Source organism: Podarcis gaigeae, assembly GCF_964106915.1.
Source record: "Podarcis gaigeae genome assembly, chromosome: Z".
Taxonomy (NCBI): Eukaryota; Metazoa; Chordata; class Lepidosauria; order Squamata; family Lacertidae; genus Podarcis; species Podarcis gaigeae.
In genome coordinates, this window is record NC_139691.1 from 25579135 (window position 1) to 25599183 (window position 20049).

At 44.0% G+C, this 20049-nt stretch overlaps 1 protein-coding gene across 7 annotated transcripts in view; it reads right to left on the minus strand.

Moving 5' to 3' along the window:
• TMEM164 (transmembrane protein 164) overlaps positions 1-20049 on the minus strand; it is a 55339-nt gene that overhangs the window by 24346 nt on the left and 10944 nt on the right. For all 7 annotated transcript variants that reach the window (XM_083722491.1, XM_083722490.1, XM_083722492.1 and 4 more), the window contains exons 3-4: positions 9881-9930; positions 8171-8237 (exon numbers count right to left, since the gene is read on the minus strand). In XM_083722491.1, coding sequence (XP_083578617.1) covers positions 8171-8237; positions 9881-9930 — 117 coding nt within the window. The remainder of the gene's footprint in view (positions 1-8170; positions 8238-9880; positions 9931-20049) is intronic.

Here is a 20049-nt window from a genome sequence, read left to right on the forward strand (position 1 = left end):
GCTGCTCCCAGTCACCAGTCTAGCTGCCACGTTCTGGATTAGTTGTAGTTTCCGGGTCACCTTCAAAGGTAGCCCCACGTAGAGCGCATTGCAGTAATCCAAGTGGGAGATAACCAGAGAACGCACCACTCTGGCGAGGCAGTCCGCAGGCAGATAGGGTCTCAGCCTACGTACCAGATGGAGCTGGTAAACAGCTGCCCTGGACACAGATTTGACCTGTGCCTCCATGGCCAGCTGTGAGTCCAAAATGACTCCTAGGCTGCGCACCTGGTCCTTCAGGGGCACAGTTATCCTATTCAGGACCAGGGAATCCTCCACACCTGCCCGCGTCCTGTCCCCCAAAAACAGTACTTCTGTCTTGTGAGGATTCAACCTCAATCTGTTAGCCGCCATCCAACCTCCAACCGCCTCCAGGCACTCACACAGGACCTTCACTGCCTTCACTGGTTCTGATTTGAAAGAGAGGTAGAGCTGAGTATCATCCGCATACTGATGAACACCCAGCCCAAATCCCCTGATGATCTCTCCCAGAGGCTTCATGTAGATGTTGAAAAGCATGGGGGAGAGGACAGAACCCTGAGGCACCCCACAAGTGAGAGCCCAGGGGTGTGAACACTCATCCCCCACCACCACTTTCTGAACACGGCCCAGGAGGAAGGAGCGGAACCACTGTATAACAGTGCTCCCAGCTCCCACCCCCTCAAGACGGTCCAGAAAGATGTTATGGTCGATGGTATCAAACGCCGTTGAGAGATCCAGCAGAAGTAGGAAACAGCTCTCACCTTTGTCCCTAGCCCGCCGGAGATCATCAACCAGTGCGACCAAGGCAGTTTCAGTCCCATGATGAGGCCTGAATCCCGAGTGGAAGGGATCCAAATGGTCTGCTTCTTCCAGGCGTGCCTGGCGTTGTTCAGCAACCACTCGCTCAATCACCTTGCCCAAGAATGGAAGATTTGAGACTGGGCAATAGTTGGCCATCGTGGCCGCATCTAAAGATGGTTTTTTAAGAAGCGGTTTAATAACCGCCTCTTTCAGCGGGTCTGGGAAGGCTCCCTCACAGAGGGAAGCATTCACCACCCCACGAAGCCCATCGCCCAGTCCTTCCCGGCTAGCTTTTATAAGTCAGGATGGACAAGGATCTAGGAGACAAGTGGTTGGTTTCACTCGTCCAAGCAGCCTGTCCACATCCTCGGAGGTAACAGTTTGGAACTGATCCCACACAACTAGACTAGACAGGACTCTAGCACTCTCCCGCCCCGGCCCTGCCCTGCCCCACGGTGGAATCTGCCTCTTCTCGAATCTGAGCGACTTTATCTGCAAAAAACTTTGCAAAGTCATTACAAGAGATCATGTGGCCCGTACTGGACCCTGATGGAGCAGGTGGTTCCGCTAAATTGCAAACCACCTGAAAGAGTCTCCTGCTGCTGTTTTCCGCAGATGCAATAGAGGCGGTGAAGAATGTCTTCTTCGCCGTCACTGTCGCCACTTGCTTTCCACGAAGTCCCGAGCTGCCCCTTGTAAGGTCGTGTCGGCATGGATGTTAAAATCCCCTAGGACAACCAAACTAGGTGTCTCCAGGAGGACATCCGACACGACCTGAAGCACCTCGGGCAGGGAATCCTTGGTGCAGCGGGGAGGTTGGTACACCAATAGAAATCCTGTACTGCCCCTGGATGCCTGGTGCAAACTAATGACTTCCTAAAAATCACTGCAACCCCCCCTCCCCGCCCACAAGGCCTGGGTTGCTATGCGTAAGAGAAACCTGGTGGACAAGCAGCAGCAAGGATAGGCCCATCTGCTTCATCCAACCAAGTTTCTGTTACACATGCCAGGTCAAATCCTCCATCCACGATCAAATCATGGATCACAATGGTTTTATGGATCATTGACCTGGCGTTGCACAGCAGCACCTTCAGGTCGTGTGGGTATCCCTTGCTGATTCCAGTATCCGTCCGGTCAGGACCAGACCTGGAGGCAGGGATAGTCCTCAGACAACGACTAAGCCTGCTTCCTTGGTAATGACATGGTCTGGTCTTAGCGTAACTCTTCCTCCTACCCATAATCACCGAGATCGGTTGTCCCAGTCCAACTTCCACTCTGCCTCTTCTTGCTTCCAGAATTCATAGGTCTATGTTTCCAGTTTCAAAGAGGCCTTATGAGGTAGCAGAACACCATTTGGAGGTTTGCCTTGGAAAAGGCAGCTGAGCAAAGCAACGTCGAAGCTTGATGTTGCCATAATCCCAGTCCCAAGAGGAGCTAGTTCTTCAGTGGTCTAAGTTTAGCATTCGTCATCCAGTTACACAGGCAGGGTGCAAATGCAGTTAAGAATTTTACGAAAGCTGCAAATGTTTCCAGATTACAGAGTTTATTTTACTAGGTTTGTTGTCTGGAACCCAAACAACTTAATGCTTTTCTCATGTGGTCTTTTATGAAGTTTAGATTTGATTCAATGCTAGTCTAATCCTTACTCGGCCATGGAGCTCAAAGGGCAAGCTTGGGCTAGTCACTGCCTCTCAGCCTAGCTTACCTCACAGAGTTATTGCAAGCGGAAAACGAAGTATACTCCAAGCATATACCTGGAGGGCACTGACCACATTAAAGACATTAGGCAAAATGTATTGCAGGGCCTACTATATGATAGACCTAGCAGGAAATTTTTGCATCAGCTTTTGTCCTTACGTAGTCTGGTTTTAAAAGATATATTATTTGCACCTTCCTACCAGGCAGACAGGGACTTGCCAATCAGAAGGTCAGTGGTTCAAATCCCCACGACAGGGTGAGCTCCCGTTGCTTGGCCCCCGTTCCTGCCAACCTAGCAGTTCGAAAGCATGTCAGGTGCAAGTAGATAAATAGGTACCGCTCTGGCGGGAAGGTAAAGGGCGTTTCCGTGCGCTGCTCTGGTTCGCCAGAAGCGGCTTAGGCCACATAACCCGGAAGCTGTCTATGGACAAACACCAGTTCCCTCGGCCTATAGAGCAAGATGAGCACGCAACTCCAGATTTGACTTCGGCTGGACCTAATGGTCAGGGATCCCTTTACCTTTACCAGACAGATAGGGATTTCCAGACTGTGGCCCACAGATTATAGGCGGCTTCTGAGCTTCATTCAGGTGGGCTGTGACATGTCTGTGGATTTGTGGTTAAAGATGGGAAGCACCATATGCATTGCATTATATTATATCTACTGTTTTTTAATGACATGTTGCTGTTTATTTTAGTTCTTATATTGTATTGCAATATCAATTCATGTCTGGTGTTGGACTAGGAATTGGGAGTCTCAGGTTCAAATTGATGCTCAGCCATGGGACTCCCTGGAAAACCTTTGCCCAGTCACAGTCTCGGGCCTAATTTACCTCACAGGGTTATTGTGAGGATAAAATCGGGAGGAATTGAACCATATATGTCACCTTGAGCTCATTGGGAAGAAAAGCAGGATGTAAATGAAATAAATAAAAGTTTAAAAATGGAAAACTGCAATACAAAATGAAAGAAGTGATTTTTTTTAAAAAAAAATGCAGTTAAAACCCACACAGCATCTAGCACAGTGCATTGCAATTGCTTCAACAGATAGAAAAATCATTAAGTGGTCCACAAGCAGTTATTTGTGGAGTTGGGAACCGCTGCTACAGTTAATAGTGAAAAAGCATGGGAGGGAAATGTATGTGGGAGAAGAGAAATGGCCCATGGGGGGCTCCAGGCTCTCTTTTCATTGGGGGTGGGGGCGGCACTTCCAAAGACTTAACCATGTTTGAGAAGTTGAGAGGGGAATACTGCCACATTTGCATGTAATGCTAAACCAGACCAGGGCTTAGTGTGTATGTGTAAACTCTCAGGAAGGAAACTGCAGCTGCTTTGTTCCTCCCCTCCCAGGTAATTTTAGCTCAGTGCAGCATTGCAATTAAGACAGAACTCTGATCAGTATGTCATCCAGGTCCTCTGGAACTCCCTCCCTAGAGAAGCTAGCTTGGCTCCCTCCTTGTTGTCCTTCCACCAGCAGGTGAAAACTGTTTTATTCTGGGATTTGGGAGACTGATGGGAGTTTTTTTGTTTTTTGTTTTTAAGGAAAGGGCTTTTAAATAGTGCTGTGCTCTTTTTATGATCTGCATCTTAAAATATTTGCTTTTATATTGTTTTAATTCTATTAGAGTTTAATTACTTTTCAACTATTATTTTTAATATGTTTTTAGCGTTTTGTATTTTATCAGTGCTGTTTTAATTTGTGTAAGCCACCTTGAATCCTGGTCTGAGAAAAAGGCAGGATATTATTATTAAATAAAAAACCATGATCTGCAGGAAGAAACCTGGGCTGTAGCTCATGCTTAGCAGAGAAGTATTACCCATGACCCCGGGTTTGAATGATACATTAAGCCAAACCCTGTCTCTTCAAGGCTGGCCTAATACATTTTGGCACCTGAGGCGAACAACAAAATGGGGTCTCCCTCCCTGCCAGGGAAGAAAAGGTTAGAGAAGAGCTACATCAGGAACAAGGGGGGAAATAAAGACCTACATCAGGATTTGCTGCCCCTGGGGTTCCTGCCACCCGAGGCAGTTGCCTCACCTTGCCTCATTGGTGGGCCAGCACTGCTTGTCTGAGCTGCTCTACCACACACTAGGATAAAAAGGACTAGAGAGGAACAAACTGGTTGTGATTTTCTCCCCAGGAGGCAGTGCATTCACACGGTCTCAGTACACCATAGTTTCCTGAGAACCAGGCCATTATTATTTCTGCATTTGGATCACCAAAGCCTGCTCAGGCAGAGAACCCTGGGCCTAAATTGCTGCTGTTCACTATGTGGCTAACATGGTCAGGCAACAGGAACAAACACCCAAGTGCTAAAGTGGGGGCTTGGCAGATCTTTGAATTATAAATGTCAGCGAGCAGATTGTGAAACTGAGCACTGGAAGTACTTTGTTTGTACATCATGGGGGTTTCAATGACACCTTGTTTGTGTCAATCTGTTCAGCAGGTTCTAAGCTTTCCAACAAAAGCTGGGGAAACTACTCCTGCTGGTTATAAAGAAAGGTTTGGTGCTGTGCATATTAGAAATTACCGAACTGACTTTTGTAATTATGACAGCTGGCTTCTTATACACTCGCTTTCATGATATGTGACAATTTCCTCTCAGCCCTAATTAAAATGGTCCAACAGGAAAAGGGGGATTAGTAAGGAAGACCTGTAACAGATAAAAGTTGTGCTTTATTTCATTAGCTTTCTGAAGATTAAAGCATTTAAATGACTTGGTTAAAAAAAAAACTTTTCAAGAAGGAAGCTATATATCTTTTGCATTTCTTTTTAAATTTTGTGTTTAACTTCCCTGTTTTTGTTTGTGTGTGTGTGTGTGTTTCAGGAAAGTTCCTATATTATAGAAAGTCATGGACTGGCTGGCTGCAGAGGAGGGGGGGCACCAGCTGGGTAACCCACAAGGGAAGAAGGCTCAGAGTCAGGGGATTGGGTGGTGGGACGACAATGAATGGTCAGAGGGCGAAGAGGGAGTATGCTGGGAGGAGGGGGTGTCAGAAGCTGAAGAGGCAACAGGGTTTGGTAAGCAGGAAGAGTCTGGGGCAGAGAGCAGTCCAGAACCAGAGGCAAAAGAGGAGGCTGGAGAAGAGAAAGGGCCACAAAGCAGAGATCAGGCAGGGTGCTGAAGAAGCCAGGGAGTCTCCCCATCCTGCTGCAATCAGCTCTGCTGCCCTTCTGGACACAGCAGAGGGCAGAGCAAAGGGAGACAAGGCAATGAAGTCTCAGATTGCTTGGGAAGGACCAGGGCAAGGAGTCATCTTAGGGTGCTGTGAGAAGGCAGGGACTTTCAGTCCTCATAACTGCCTAGTTGGGGCAAGATCTACTGTGGAGAGTTACTGGGCTCATTAGGCCTGAGCTGTTTTGTTTCTTTGAATAAAGAGTTAACTTCACTGGCACTTTGTGAGTTCACTGGCCCTCATATCTGTGTCTGATATAGAAGTGGCTTGTCTTAATTCCTCTGCATTAATTCAGAGCAGACACTTATTTGTGACTCACAATGCCAAAGGCCTACAGCAAGCAAAAGTCATTATATCTGAATTTAGCATTTTGCAGGCAAAAGTTAGTAGAGGCAGGTGAACAAATATTTCAGAGGACTAGTGTACGCTACCACCATCACCGCACCCAGTGACATCCTATACAAATGGAACAGTCTGAAACGGCCTCCCTCTAGGAACACCCACTTATGAGAGGCAAGCAAGTCTTGAATACTTGTCCAAACACAGGGTGTTGCTATGCTGCCTGCCTAGTTCTTACCAACAAGACAGATGCCATCTACCAGAGGCATCCCTTTCTCTGCACACTCAAGTTGGGCACTAAGGGGGGAAAGAATCAACAGTTTTTCTGACATGAGCAAGAATAGATAGATTAACCATGTCAGTTTCACTGGTGTTCAATCATTCTGTTTTTAAGAATGTATAGGGAAGAGGAATCTGCATTTAATTTGTACATATTTTGACCAGGTTGTATAGATTATTCCTCCAAAAATATGTGTTTTGTATGCTTTTCCGTATGTTACCCCCAGAATGCACAGTTTTAAAATATATTTTAAAAGTGAAATTTTTATTTTGTGCACATTTGGGGAAATGGAAATGGCAGTGCAAAATCTGGAGAATGAAATCTGTCTGAAAGTTGCATTCTGGTTTGCCAACAAGTTCACTTCTGCTCCTCTCAACTAAAGCCATGATAATCTTGATAATGAAGGTAATCATTAATCTGGTCTTAATTTTAAATAGGGACGCGGGTGGCGCTGTGGGTTAAATCACAGAGCCTAGGACTTGCTGATCAGGTCAGCGGTTCGAATCCCCACGACGGGGTGAGCTCCCGTGGCTCGGTCCCTGCTCCTGCCAACCTAGCAGTTCGAAAGCACGTCAAAGTGCAAGTAGATAAATAGGTACTGCTCCGGTGGGAAGGTAAATGGCATTTCCGTGCGCTGCTCTGGTTCGCCAGAAGAGGCTTAGTCGTGCTGGCCACATGACCTGTATGCCGGCTCCCTCGGCCAATAAAGCAAGATGAGTGCTGCAACCCCAGAGTCAGCCACTACTAGACCTAATGGTCAGGGGTCCATTTACCTTTTAATCTAACCAGCTGTTGATTCATAAGACATCGCATTAAGATTCTCTGTAGATTGGGAAGAACTGCTAAAGTATCGAAACAAGATTTGAGTTTGCTAACCCAATTCTTTTCAGTCACTGTCATCAAGACAGGACACCTGTTGTTCTAGAATGATAGGCTGGAGAACAAAATTTGGATAAATAAAAATATGCACAGCTCCATAGCTCATTCCAAAATATGAATACCTGGTTATTTTATTTTTGGAAAAGGTGAAGGGAGGCAACGGTTATGAGTTATCAATCTCTGCAGTCACAACAGGTGCTGTGGTTCTTCAGTGGTTTGACTTCACACCCAGAGGCGCACTAGGGGTGAAGTCAGGACAGAAGAAGAAGAAGAAGAAGAAGAAGAAGAAGAAGAAGAAGAAGAGGAGGAGGAGTTTGGATTTGATATCCCGCCTTTCACTCCCCTTCAGGAGTCTCAAAGCGGCTAACATTCTCCTTTCCCTTCCTCCCCCACAACAAACACTCTGTGAGGTGAGTGGGGCTGAGAGACGTCAGAGAAGTGTGCCTAGCCCAAGGTCACCCAGGAGCTGCATGTGGAGGAGCGGAGACTCGAACCCGGTTCCCCAGATTACAAGACTACCGCTCTTAACCACTGCACCACACTGGCTCTCTCTCAGATCGGTACAAACAAACAACAATACACAAAATTGCACTCTGCGCATTCAGATTCTAGTCAAAAAGTGTGGGCTTCTCTTGCTTTAAGTGATCCATGTAGTTATATAGCTATGTATAATGATTGTTTAATTATTTGGGTTTAATTGCTGCATGATAGACATTCTTACCTGAAAAGGAGACATTAGCATAACCCGTATTTCCATTATTACAAATGTTTGTGGTCGAAGATCACTGTACTCTGTTAAAAATGAGAGCACTGCCTAAGTGGTACTGTGTGCTGACTTCCACGTTGGCCCTGCCTGGAATCCACTGCAAAGGTCAAGTGTCTTTCCAGGGAAAGAGTGTTGTTATGGAATGTAAGAGTAATATCTAGGAGAGAACACAGAGTCAAGTAAGGAGAGAGGCAGGTTTTGCTTACTCACCAATCGAGTGTTAACCACAGGAAACAGCAACGCCAAGAGTGCCCCATTAAGCATATGCATCTGCAACCTAAAAAAGGGATAGGGTCACCTTTACAATGTAAGAACATACATTTTTTAACAGATGTTCCATATGACTGCATAAAATGTAAGAAGTTGTTTTTTTTAATGCAAGAGATTTGCATTATCCATGCCTATCCATATTGGCATTCTGCTGGCTTCAGATGATGCACCTATATACAAGCACTCTCTTCATCTCTCAATCCAAGCCTCCTGTTTTAATTACTGTGTTTGTTTTATTGCATATTTTAATTATAGATGTTAGACAGATGATAGATAGATAGATGATAGATGATAGATAGATAGATGATAGATAGATAGATAGATGATAGATAGATGATAGATAGATAGATGATTGATAGATAGATAGATAGATAGATAGATAGAGATAGATAGATAGATAGATAGATAGAGATAGAGATAGATAGATAGATGATAGATAGATAGATAGATAGATAGATAGATTAGATAGATAGATAGATGATAGATGATAGATAGATAGATAGATAGATAGATAGATAGATTAGATAGATAGATAGATAGATAGATAGATAGATAGATGATAGAGATAGATATAGATGATAGATAGATAGATGATAGATAGATAGATAGATAGATAGATGATAGATAGATAGATAGATAGATAGATAGATAGATAGATAGATAGATAGATGATAGATATAGATAGATAGATAGATAGATAGATAGATAGATAGATAGATAGATAGATAGATGATAGATAGACAGACAGATGATAGATAGATATAGATAGATAGATAGATAGATGATAGATAGATAGATAGATAGATGATAGATAGATAGATGATAGATATAGATAGATGATAGATAGATGATAGATAGATAGATAGATATAGATAGATATAGATAGATAGATATAGATAGATTAGATAGATAGATAGATAGATGGATATAGATGTTTATATTTCAATGCTTATGTACAGTGGTACCTCGGGTTACATACGCTTCAGGTTACAGACTCCGCTAACCCAGAAATAGTGCTTCAGGTTAAGAACTTTGCTTCAGGATGAGAACAGAAATTGTGCTCCGGCGGCACAGCAGCAGCGGGAGGCCCCATTAGCTAAAGTGGTGCTTCAGGTTAAGAACAGTTTCAGGTTAAGTACGGACCTCCGGAACAGATTAAGTATTTAACCCGAGGTACCACTGTAATTGGTATATAATGACGCACATTTTCCCAGTTAGTGACATTTTCCGGTTAGCGACACAGCCAAAAGATGCATTTTTGTGTGTGCAAGCATTCAGAAATAACTGAATTTATCAGGCCCATACCTACTGATATCAGTTTTAAATTATTTTAATGTTTTCCTGATCTAATGCTTTTTTATTTTCTGATATTTGTTATGTAACTATTTTTCATATATTTGTTATGTAACTATTACATGCTGCTCTAGGGTCATTATTGTATTGCTGGGTGAGCATTTTACGAATCATGTAATGTACATTGTTTTAAATTTTCTGATTTTAAATTGATTTTATCTGTTTGTATTTTATCTTGTCAAGTCACCTTTTTAATGAAGTGACTAGCAATCACAGCAAGGTTTTTTTTCTCTGACATGTGGCCTAAAATATTTCACATAAAATTAAATGACATATGAAAGTTGATAAAAGTGTTACCTGAAGACAACCATTGCAAGATGACAGGGTGGGCAGGCAAGCAGAAAAATCTGAAATATTAACAAACAAACAAATCACAATTATGTTTTTTATGCAGAACATGATACAAATAGTTTGCTTCGCTGTTTTAAACTGCTCTAACAGCTTTCGCCAGATGTTTCCACTTATCAGACATTCCATCAAGAGTGCAAATATTCAGTCTCAACTTCTCTCGGGATATTTCTCCTTATTTCAACAGTGACTACTATGACTCACCTGATATCAAAGTTCACCACCAGTTCACATTAGTTCCATCAGCAGAGCCTTAACTTATTGCTCAAGTGGAAGCACTGATTACAATACCCTACCAAGAGCTACAGTTTCTAAGAACATAAGAAGAGCCTGCTGGGTCAAGACCAATAGCCCACCAAGTCTGGGCATCTTGTTCTCACAGTGGCCAACCAGATGCCTGTAGGAACCCCTTAAACAGGACTTGATCACAAGCATTTCCCCTTCTGCAGCTTCCAGCAACTGGTAAAAGCAAACATCTTATCCCTGCTATTCATATGGCTACTGTGTGAGCTTATCAATCAGAATTTGGGTGTGGCCACATAAATAGGGTTTCCATATTTCAAGAAGTGAAAACAATTCAACACTTTTCCAGTGTGGGCTGCCCTACGCCCAGGTTTTCCTGGACATTTTAACTGGCTTTCAAAAATTCCGCCCAGACGCCATTTTTGACGGGTTAATCCTGGCTATGTTCGAGAAATTCTAGACATATGTCATCCCTACACATAAAGCACAACAATGACCAAATAAGTTCATGTGATCTGTTAACTTTCAGGGGGGAGCAGAAGAGTAGCAGATTCAAGAGTACACTTGGTATCCAAGTGTTCTGTGACACTTGTGGGGCTTGCTCATCCAAAACGTTTGACAACAGTCAAGTAACATGAAGTACATTAATATCACTGGACATCTTGTCCACCCCTCTGCTTAGTGCAGGTAATCCAGAGCCAAAGCATCTCCAGCCTCTGCTCGAACCCACCCCAAGCCCCTTAGGTTACTGGTTCCATTGTCCACTTGTTCTGCCATCAGTACATTTCTGATGTTCAACCAAAATGAACCCTACTGTAACATAAGCCCATTAGAACCAGTCCTGCCTCTGAGGCAGCAGAGAACCAAGCTACATTCACACCATAAAACACTGTAATACCATGTTAAACAGCAATGGCTCCCCCCCTAATAATAATAATAATAATGGAAGCCATAGTTTGCTAAGGGCACTAAGAGTTGGTAGGAAACACCTAGAGTTACTGTAGAACTCTCACAAGTTCTCTGTGAAGAAGGAATGATTGTTAAACCACTCTGGGGCTTGTAGCTCTGTAAGGGGAATGGGAGGTGGGCATTAATTTCAGTGGCATATGGCTAACATTGGATACAACCCTGAGATCCCATGAGGTTGCAGAGCTCATCCACAAGCATTCCCAGGAACCTCTACTGAAGATACTGAAGATCACTGGTAACCAGATCACTGAAGTGCTGACCCCACACAGGAGGGCAAAGAGTTAGACCACATTAATACCATATATTTAAAGCAGTATTATACCAAAGTCTTATTTGTGTTCACTGGAACATCTGGAAGAATGATGCAGCCCTCCCTGCCTGCAAGCATTGATCAAGTGTTAGTTAGATGCTGAGTTTATGTTTTATTACATATTGCACTCTCTCCCATGTCCTTGCTCATTGCTTTTCTAAAATAAACTCTTAACCTTTTTGAATACAGTAGGTAGGCTGGTTGTTATAGAACACTATGGTTCATCTCCCACGAGCCAGACTGCTTTAAAGTTTAGGGAATATTAAAGATATGGATCAACTCTTGCACCCAGTAGAAGCTGAAGGGAGTTGGCTGGCAGCTCCCCCAAATTCTAGGATAACAGCCCAAGGACTTATGGGGATCCTTGCTTCCCCACTAGTTTGGGAGCTTATAAGCACAGTGGCGGTGGCAACAATATGGAAAGGTTGGTACCATGGATGGCAGTTCTCTATGTTCTTTTGCACACTTCAAATTTATGAGTCCTTAGTAAAGGTAAAGGGACCCCTGACCATTAGGTCCAGTCGTGACCGACTCTGGGGTTGCGGTGCTCATCTCGCTTTATTGGCCAAGGGAGCCGGCGTTTGTCCGCAGACAGCTTCCGGGTCATGTGGCCAGCATGACTAAGCCGCTTCTGGCAAACCAGAGCAGTGCACGGAAATGCCATTTACCTTCCCGCTGGAGCGGTACCTATTTATCTACTTGCACTTTGTGCTTTCGAACTGCTAGGTTGGCAGGAGCTGGGACCGAGCAACGGGAGCTCACCCCATCGTGGGGATTTGAACTGCCGACCTTCTGATCGGCAAGTCCTAGGCTCTATGGTTTAACCCACAGCACCACCTGCATCCCATATTCATATAATAATTACGAATTAAACCTGGGAGAAAACAGCTGCTATAGGATCTACACAACTATGCCTTATTGGGCAAACAACAAAGGAAAAGTTGGAGGGGAGGTGAAATAGCAATGTGCAGGGCTGGCCCAAGACATTTTGGCACCTGAAGAAAACCACAAAATGGCACGACACCCCCCAGCCAGGGGAGAAAAGGTAAGTGAAGATCTGTGTGAAGAACAAGGGTGGAATGAAGATCTTCATTGGGGCCAAGGGTCAGAGGAGACCAGTAGCACCACCTCTGTAGGTGGCAGAACTGGAAGGAGCTGCTCAGGTGACAGCAAGATCTGTCCTCCAAGAACTGAACCCCAGCTGTTATTGCCACTACGGCAGCAACTGCAGCACTGGGCTATGTATTTCTTGGAGGCCAAATCTGCTGCCCCTGTGGATCCTGCAGACCAAGGCAGTCACCTCACCTTGCCTCATGGGTGGGCCGGCCCTGTCAACATGACAGTGGACAAAGATGGGTACACATGGTTGGAGCTCAGTAAGCAGACAGCAACATCATCATTCAGAAACTCACATTTCTAGATGGGGGAAAAGGGGAGGTGAAACACCATCCCCATAAATTTATCTAGAGCAATTTATCTGGGTAGATATATCAAGATCTTTGCCAGCAGCAATTCATGAAATTTGGACTGCATAACTGTGATTTATTTTTTTAAAAATGTTGTCCTCTCGCACAGCTGTTAAACATCAAGTGATGAGTGTTCTGTAATGTGACAGGCAAACAATTTATCTTTGGTGTATATCCCAATTGTGTTTATATTCTTTTTTATACACAATTCAAGAAAATGCTTTGAAGAAAGTTTTCTTTTTTAAAAAAATGTAAATATATGTGGGCCGTTGTTTTAGTTGTTCTACACAAAACCCCTCTCTGCTTTCAAAAGTTCCCAACTGTTTTGGACCCAATGTGAAATCTAACAAACTGTTGTGGACAGCACAAAATATAATTTCATAAAACATCTGGCATTTAGGCACCCCTCTCCCCCAAAATTAGGATTCCCGGAAGGCTCTGGTTGGCACCCAGGGCCCCACAGGCACCATGGGAGCCCAGCAGTTTATCAGGCTTTAGGAGTGCAAGGAATCGATACATCGACCAATTTTCCCTGGGTCTTAATGTCTCTAATGACACCTAGTTTGTAACAAGACATCAACAAGCATGGAAATTGGAAAGGCCAATCCCTGCTTCATGTATGAAACAAAATACATTTGCCACTTCAGTTTTCAGACTCATAAATCACTAGTGACGCTTGTTTTAACAGCCGTCATATGCCAGAAGCCCTATCTGTCAGGGCTGTAAACATTATCCAAGCCACATCGGATCTGCTTAATTAACATCAGTGCTATTTCAACAGCAGGAACTCACGTAATTCCATAGTAATTACTGTCACCTTAACACATGTGCACTGCTAATGACACCAGCCTTGCTATATCCTGTGTAACCTATTTGGTGAACTCATTTTTTATTTTGGTCCCTTACTCTGTGCTTAAAGCTGTATTTTCACATAGATACAGAAGACAATCAATAATCCATTTCCATCTTTCTCCAAATATCGAAGGCCGTGATATGGCAGCTTGCATTATAACTGAGTGAGAACTCGCTCATCTCAAAAATTATTTATCTTATTTAGAAAATGTCTTAACTGCATTATAGTCAGATGCATTATAGTCAAAAGAATCTAAGAGTCAAAAACAAATCAGAACTCAAATACTCCAATACAATGTACTAATCATCAGATAAAAAGCTATTAAAATAGCATTATTCAATCAGTAACAGCCACCTGCGTCAGGCAGTACATAATCTCAGTGAGTCACTTTGTAGAGGGAAAGAGATCTTCCTCCGTTCTGTGGCTGCTACTGAAAGGGACTGAAAATCAAACTGCTGATATTGTAATAGTGTTATACAGGTCTATGGTGAGACCACACTTGAAGCACTGTGTAGAGTTTCAGTAACCTCGCCTCAAAAAAGGGTATTGCAAAAAAAGGTTCAGGAAAGGGCAACCAAAATCATCAAGAACGTGTTCCCCATGCGGAAAGGTGACAACATTTGGGGCATTTTTAGCTTCGAAAGAAAGGTGAATCAGAAGATACATGACAGAAGTGTATAAAATTACACATTTCACTTTCTCATAATACTAGAACTCAGGGCCTCCAAATGAAACTAAGTGCTGGAAGATTCCAGACAGACAAAAGAAAGCACTTCACCACACAGCAGATAGTTAAAACTGTGGAGTTTGCTCCCACAGGATATTGTGATACCACCAGTTTGAATGGTTTTTTAAAGAGGACTGGACAAATTCATGGTAGGGGAGGAAGGCTACCAGTGGATACTAGCCACAGTGGCTATGTTCTACCTCCATTGTGAAAGGCAGTATTTCTCTGAATACCTGTTGCTGTGAATCATTATTGGGTAAAACACTGTTGAACCAGGGGCGTAAGAAGGGGTGCGGGGGGTGCAGTCCGCCCCAGCTGTCATCCCTGAGGGGGTGACAAAATTGTGGGGGGTGGCACTTACCACGGGGCCTGGCCTGCAGTGTGCCCGAGCCACGCATCTCTCCTGGGAGTGACACAGTGGCTCGGGGCCCCGCGCTGCCTGAAACAGCAGCATGGGTCTTGCGTCCGCCAGGCGGACTCAATGCACAGCTTGCCGCGGAGCCCCCCTGAGCAGATTGCCGTGGCGCCCCCCCCCCCCGGGTGGATCGTCACGGCAGCCCCCTGGGTGGCTTGCCCTGCCCTTGCCACTCAGGATGCCGGAGCGGCTAGCTACGCCCGTGTTGAACTCAGGTCCTGATCACAGGCTTCCCATAGATACCTGGTTGGCCACTATAAGAACAGGATGCTGAACTAGATAGGCATTTGGCCTGATACACCCTCTCCCATCATGCAAATTCATTCCAAAAGATTTGGAAAGAATTTGGATCATTTCCTGAGCCAATCCAGAGTTTGGAAAGTCGCCAATATACATGCCTCAACTCCTAAGAACCCTCCTCTCTCCCTTTAGTCTCCTCAGTAGCAGCCCTAGGAGTGGCAGGTTGCACGGCAGAAGATCTGTCAATGTACTACTACATATTCAAAGGGCTACAATACCTTTCCTTTGGGTGCATTGCTATTGGCCAACTAAATGGAAGAATGTATAGGAAGGAAGCCAGGACCTGGAGGGCTTTTATAAAACGCTTTTCCTTCGGAAGCATATTGCTACAGGCCTGGCTTGACAGAACTTGTGCTGACATAACTAGAGGTTATAATTGCTCTCTGAATTGAGTGGTTCCAGTGTGCTCCTTTGCAAGCAGCACATATAATATACAGAGACGACTTTTGCACGCTGTTTTGGCAAAAATAAAAGCTATGTGAGGATGCTTTCCCTGCCCCAAAGCCATGCTTGCCTAGCCTCCAGCCCCACACACAGGAGCTGGGTCTCAGCATTTGCTATTTGGGGTGTGGCCTCCAATGGCTGGATAAATACAAAAATCATGAAAGGCAATATCCACTAACTGATATTGCAAACAAACAAACAAAAAACCAGCACTGCAGATACATAATTCATAGCCTTCATTCCAGATTTTTCAAGGCTTTCGCACAAAACATTCACCAACTATTTAAAAATAAAATAACAAGAAGAAACCAATTTGTAGTCTTCTTCCTTGGTTTGATGGCTTAAATCACCAAAGATGTGAACTAAAACCATACAATAAACTATGCGGAACTTGTTATATTTTAAACTACAGAAAGTTGTTTCAAACACCATTTAGAAGAGGGCAGCCCAACATACAGCCCTGAGGTCTTTTTGGGGACTCTAGGTCCTAGAGACCTCCCGTCTTCTTCCTAAAGCACAGTTAGCACTTTTCCAGCTTTGGAAAAGGGGGGCTCTAGGACCCTGCAAGAGCCCTATGTCTCTTTCCCAAAACCTTAGCTGTTTTTATAACTTGGGAGGTGTTAAATTTGGGCCTTGCTCTCCCCTCCCATACAACAAGGCAGTGTGAAGCCCACAGGTTCCATATTGTCAAAGTGCTCTCACGGCCCACTTGGTATAAAAAGTTGGACCACCCTGACTTAGAAGCACACATTACCTGTGCTTACCTTTATACAGTTAGTGCTTTCTTGAGTATTTGTTTTGATAGCAAGTTCATGTCCTTTTGACTTCAGTGGGCCTGCACTCAGTATGAGTAACCTTGGATGTTATCCAATGTCCTTCCCTCATCAAACAACATCATGGCTACAACTGTGCTTGGCTCTGATTGCAAGCAAGATTGGCAAAGGTCCAACATATCATAGCACTTGAAATTTATGGTGTGAATGTAGCCTTATATTCTGCTTTTGTTCCATGATGGATGTCAAAGCAGCACACATGGGGATGCCACGCAGCCCTCCTCCCAGGCAATTATTGGACCTAGATCTGTTTAACCTTCGGATCATGCTCCAAGAAGACGGCAGCCTTCACTGATGGCAATACTTGTCACCACCCTAGAAAGGCAGCCTCCTTGGAAACCAGTCTCCATCTGTCTATTTCTGAGAGCCACCCACCTCTGTGATAAAGGCTAGGCACCAGCAGTTGACACCACCCACAAGTTGACACCACCCTATAAACACCTTCAGACCTCCAGTGTGTGGGTCACAGCCTCGCTATGCTTTTCGCCCATCTAGAAAGGTATGATAGTTTCCCTGATCCTCTCACTCCTGGTACACAGAACACATGTGCATGGAGATTACAGCTTCAGCAGTGTTTTCAACCATTTTTCAGAGAGAAACTGCAGAAGAATAGAAATGACTCTCATGTTTTTCCCTGCCCAGGAAACAGAGGAGCACACAGAGTCATCTGCCAATAAGGGAGGCAAAAAGCTCAGCACAGTTTCCTTAACTGAGAAAATTCAGTGTTGCAAGCAAAGCCAAATTTATTTTGCAACAAAATAATTGCTCTCACAAAACCAGAATTTCCTGTGCATTATTCAAGGTTCAGGCATTAACCAATGCTAAGAACTGAAGAATACCAGATCAAGGAAGATCATACCCTGTTCACTCACTGAACCTTTCAAAGACATCCATAAGCCTAATTGCAAGAATTATCTAGACAAGCTGGCTGCACTTGGGTTATGCTCTTTGTAAAACCTGCTTTTAATCTAAATAGTGCACTCAGTAGATACTCCATTCCATGGAACTCTTTCAGAGCAAACAAGTCTTGGAAACATGATCACTACAATGGAAACACCATTCAGCTTACAATAAATTAAAGGTGAATGGATGAACACAAAATCAGTGCAAGGAAAGTCTTGGGGAGAAATGGTTGAAAGAAAGACCATTAGGAACAAAAAGATAAGTTAGGTTCATGGGCATAGCCAAGGAGGGAAGGGGGAAGGGGAAGGGCAGGGGGAAGGTTCTCCCCAAATCAAGTAAATCAATGGGGAAAAAATTTCTTAACTGAGGTTCTGCTCCCACTAGCAAAAAGTCTGCCCCCTCCCTCAACATAAATCCTGCCTACACCCAAGGTTAGGTTTAGTGATGCACATCACTCCTTTTTAAAAAGTATCTGTTCTAAGTGCAACTCTAGTTTATGAAGTCTGATAAAACAGCCATGAAAATGAAAAGGGCAGGTGTTATTAGGAAGCCACAACATGCTGGAAAATATTGTTTACCAACTCAATTGAGCCCTGAGTGATTTTTCAACTCTCCACTTGCAACCTTGCTCCACAGCAGGCAATCGTCTAGAGCAGGGTATTAAACCAGTCCAGACTAGTGTGGTGTCACTTAGAAACGGACCACTCAGGAGCATGCTCAAACAGCTTTGCAAATCATGCTGAGGGGGAAACTCCGCTCCATGCCAAAATTGGTTAAGGCATGTTGGAGGTCCCTGGTGCCCTGCCCAATGACAGCTTGCAAGATCAATTTCAGTTGCTGCAGCCCAAAAATGTTGACAAGACACTTGCAGTGGTGAGGCTGACTATGTGCCCTGTTGATCCCTTCATGTATGGCAACATCTCACAGAACCGGAATGACTGGATGAGTTCAGATCAATGCCATACCACAGGAGTTGTGGCCTCTTCCCCGAAAGAGGTGATGTGAAAACCAGAGATTCTAAATGACACTACCAACCAGTCTCTAATATTCCCTCACTAGGCAAGGTGATTGTGAGGGTGGTGCCTAGCCAGTTTCTGGGATGCTTGGAGGAAGCAGATTCTTCAGATGATTCCAGTCTGGTTTCAAGCCCAGTTTTAGAAGCACAACACCCTTAATTACCCCTGACTGATGACTGCTATCAAGATGGGGGAGTGTGACCCTGATGGTTCTCCTTGACCTTTCCGTGGCTTTTATTTATTTATTTCATAAATTTATACACTGCTTCATTGTAAAAACAAAAAACCCAACAACATCAAAGCAGTTTACAGTACAAAAGAAACAGTAAAATCAAGAAAAATGATTTAAAACATGTTAGAATACTAAAGCATGCTAACACTTTTGACACCATTGACCGTGGTGGTGGAGGCAGCCCCGGTTGGCAATTACCTGGTCAGGGCCTTCTCAGTGGCAGTCCCTCATTTTTTGAATGCCTTCCCTAATAAGGTGTATCTGTCCCCCTCATCACTGAATTTGAAAATACTTCTCTTTACCTAGGCATTTGATTGCTAAAAGTTACTGTTCCTGGCATACCTCAGATCACTGATCGATATTTCTTTTAACTGTTTAGAGAAGGGGTGTTAGAAACAGTCTTAGTTGTTATTGTTCTTTTTCATATTTTATCTTTGCTGCGTCTGCAACCCTGGGCTCCTTCAAAAGGAAGGCCAGGATATAAATTGAATCAGTCAATCAATCAATCAATCAATCAATCAATCAATATGCCATCATTTGTTCAACAAATGATGAGGAAACAAGCTAGAAGTTGTTCCTCCAAAATTTGGCGTGTTTTCCAGCTGCTCTCATTACTTTGTAGCTTGAGCAAGCATCAAGGCTGGAGCAATCAAACAAACTATGATTAAGCAAGCTTGCGACATTCAAATAAAACACCATCACTTTATAAACCCATAGTTCATAATCCAGCAAAAACCATGGGTTCTCACCAGGGCTGTCTTAAGCATATGCAGCGCCGGGGTGAAAAGATCCGCTCGGCGCCCCTCCAGGTTGCCTAGTCCCAGGTGCGCAGGAGGGCAGAGCCAATCGGCCACCTAAGCATCTTGCTAGCTCAGTCACCCCCCCCAAACTCAAGGCACAGAGCTGCCTGCAGCAGAAGAGCTCACTATGGAGCTCCGACCGACAGGCAGGCTCTTCCCCGGACTCAACTCTTGGGCCCCACAGTCTTGGCCTGGCTTCCCTGAGAGCCCTGCACCCCTAGCACCTATGGATCTCACTTTGCCTAAACAAATCATGGCTTAATCATAACATGTAAACCAGGCCATTGAGTAGCTCAACAAAAATGTTAACAGTACAAATTGTTACAAATTTGATGCTCCAGTTTTTCAAGTTGATAGAACCATAATTAACAGAGTTATGACAGGCAATTACAACGAACTGGAATCCACAAAACCTTACCCCTAATTCAAGGAGCTGTTATTCCACCAACCCAAACCTTGGTAAAGAAACATTATTAGACAAAGGAATTTTTGACTAACTTCTACAGGTAAGTACCTTCTGGGTTTTTTAAAAGTAGTTAACTAAATGTGAATCCTACTGTAGACAGTAACATATAGCACTAAACAGCCTTCAGGAGTGCAGTATTTC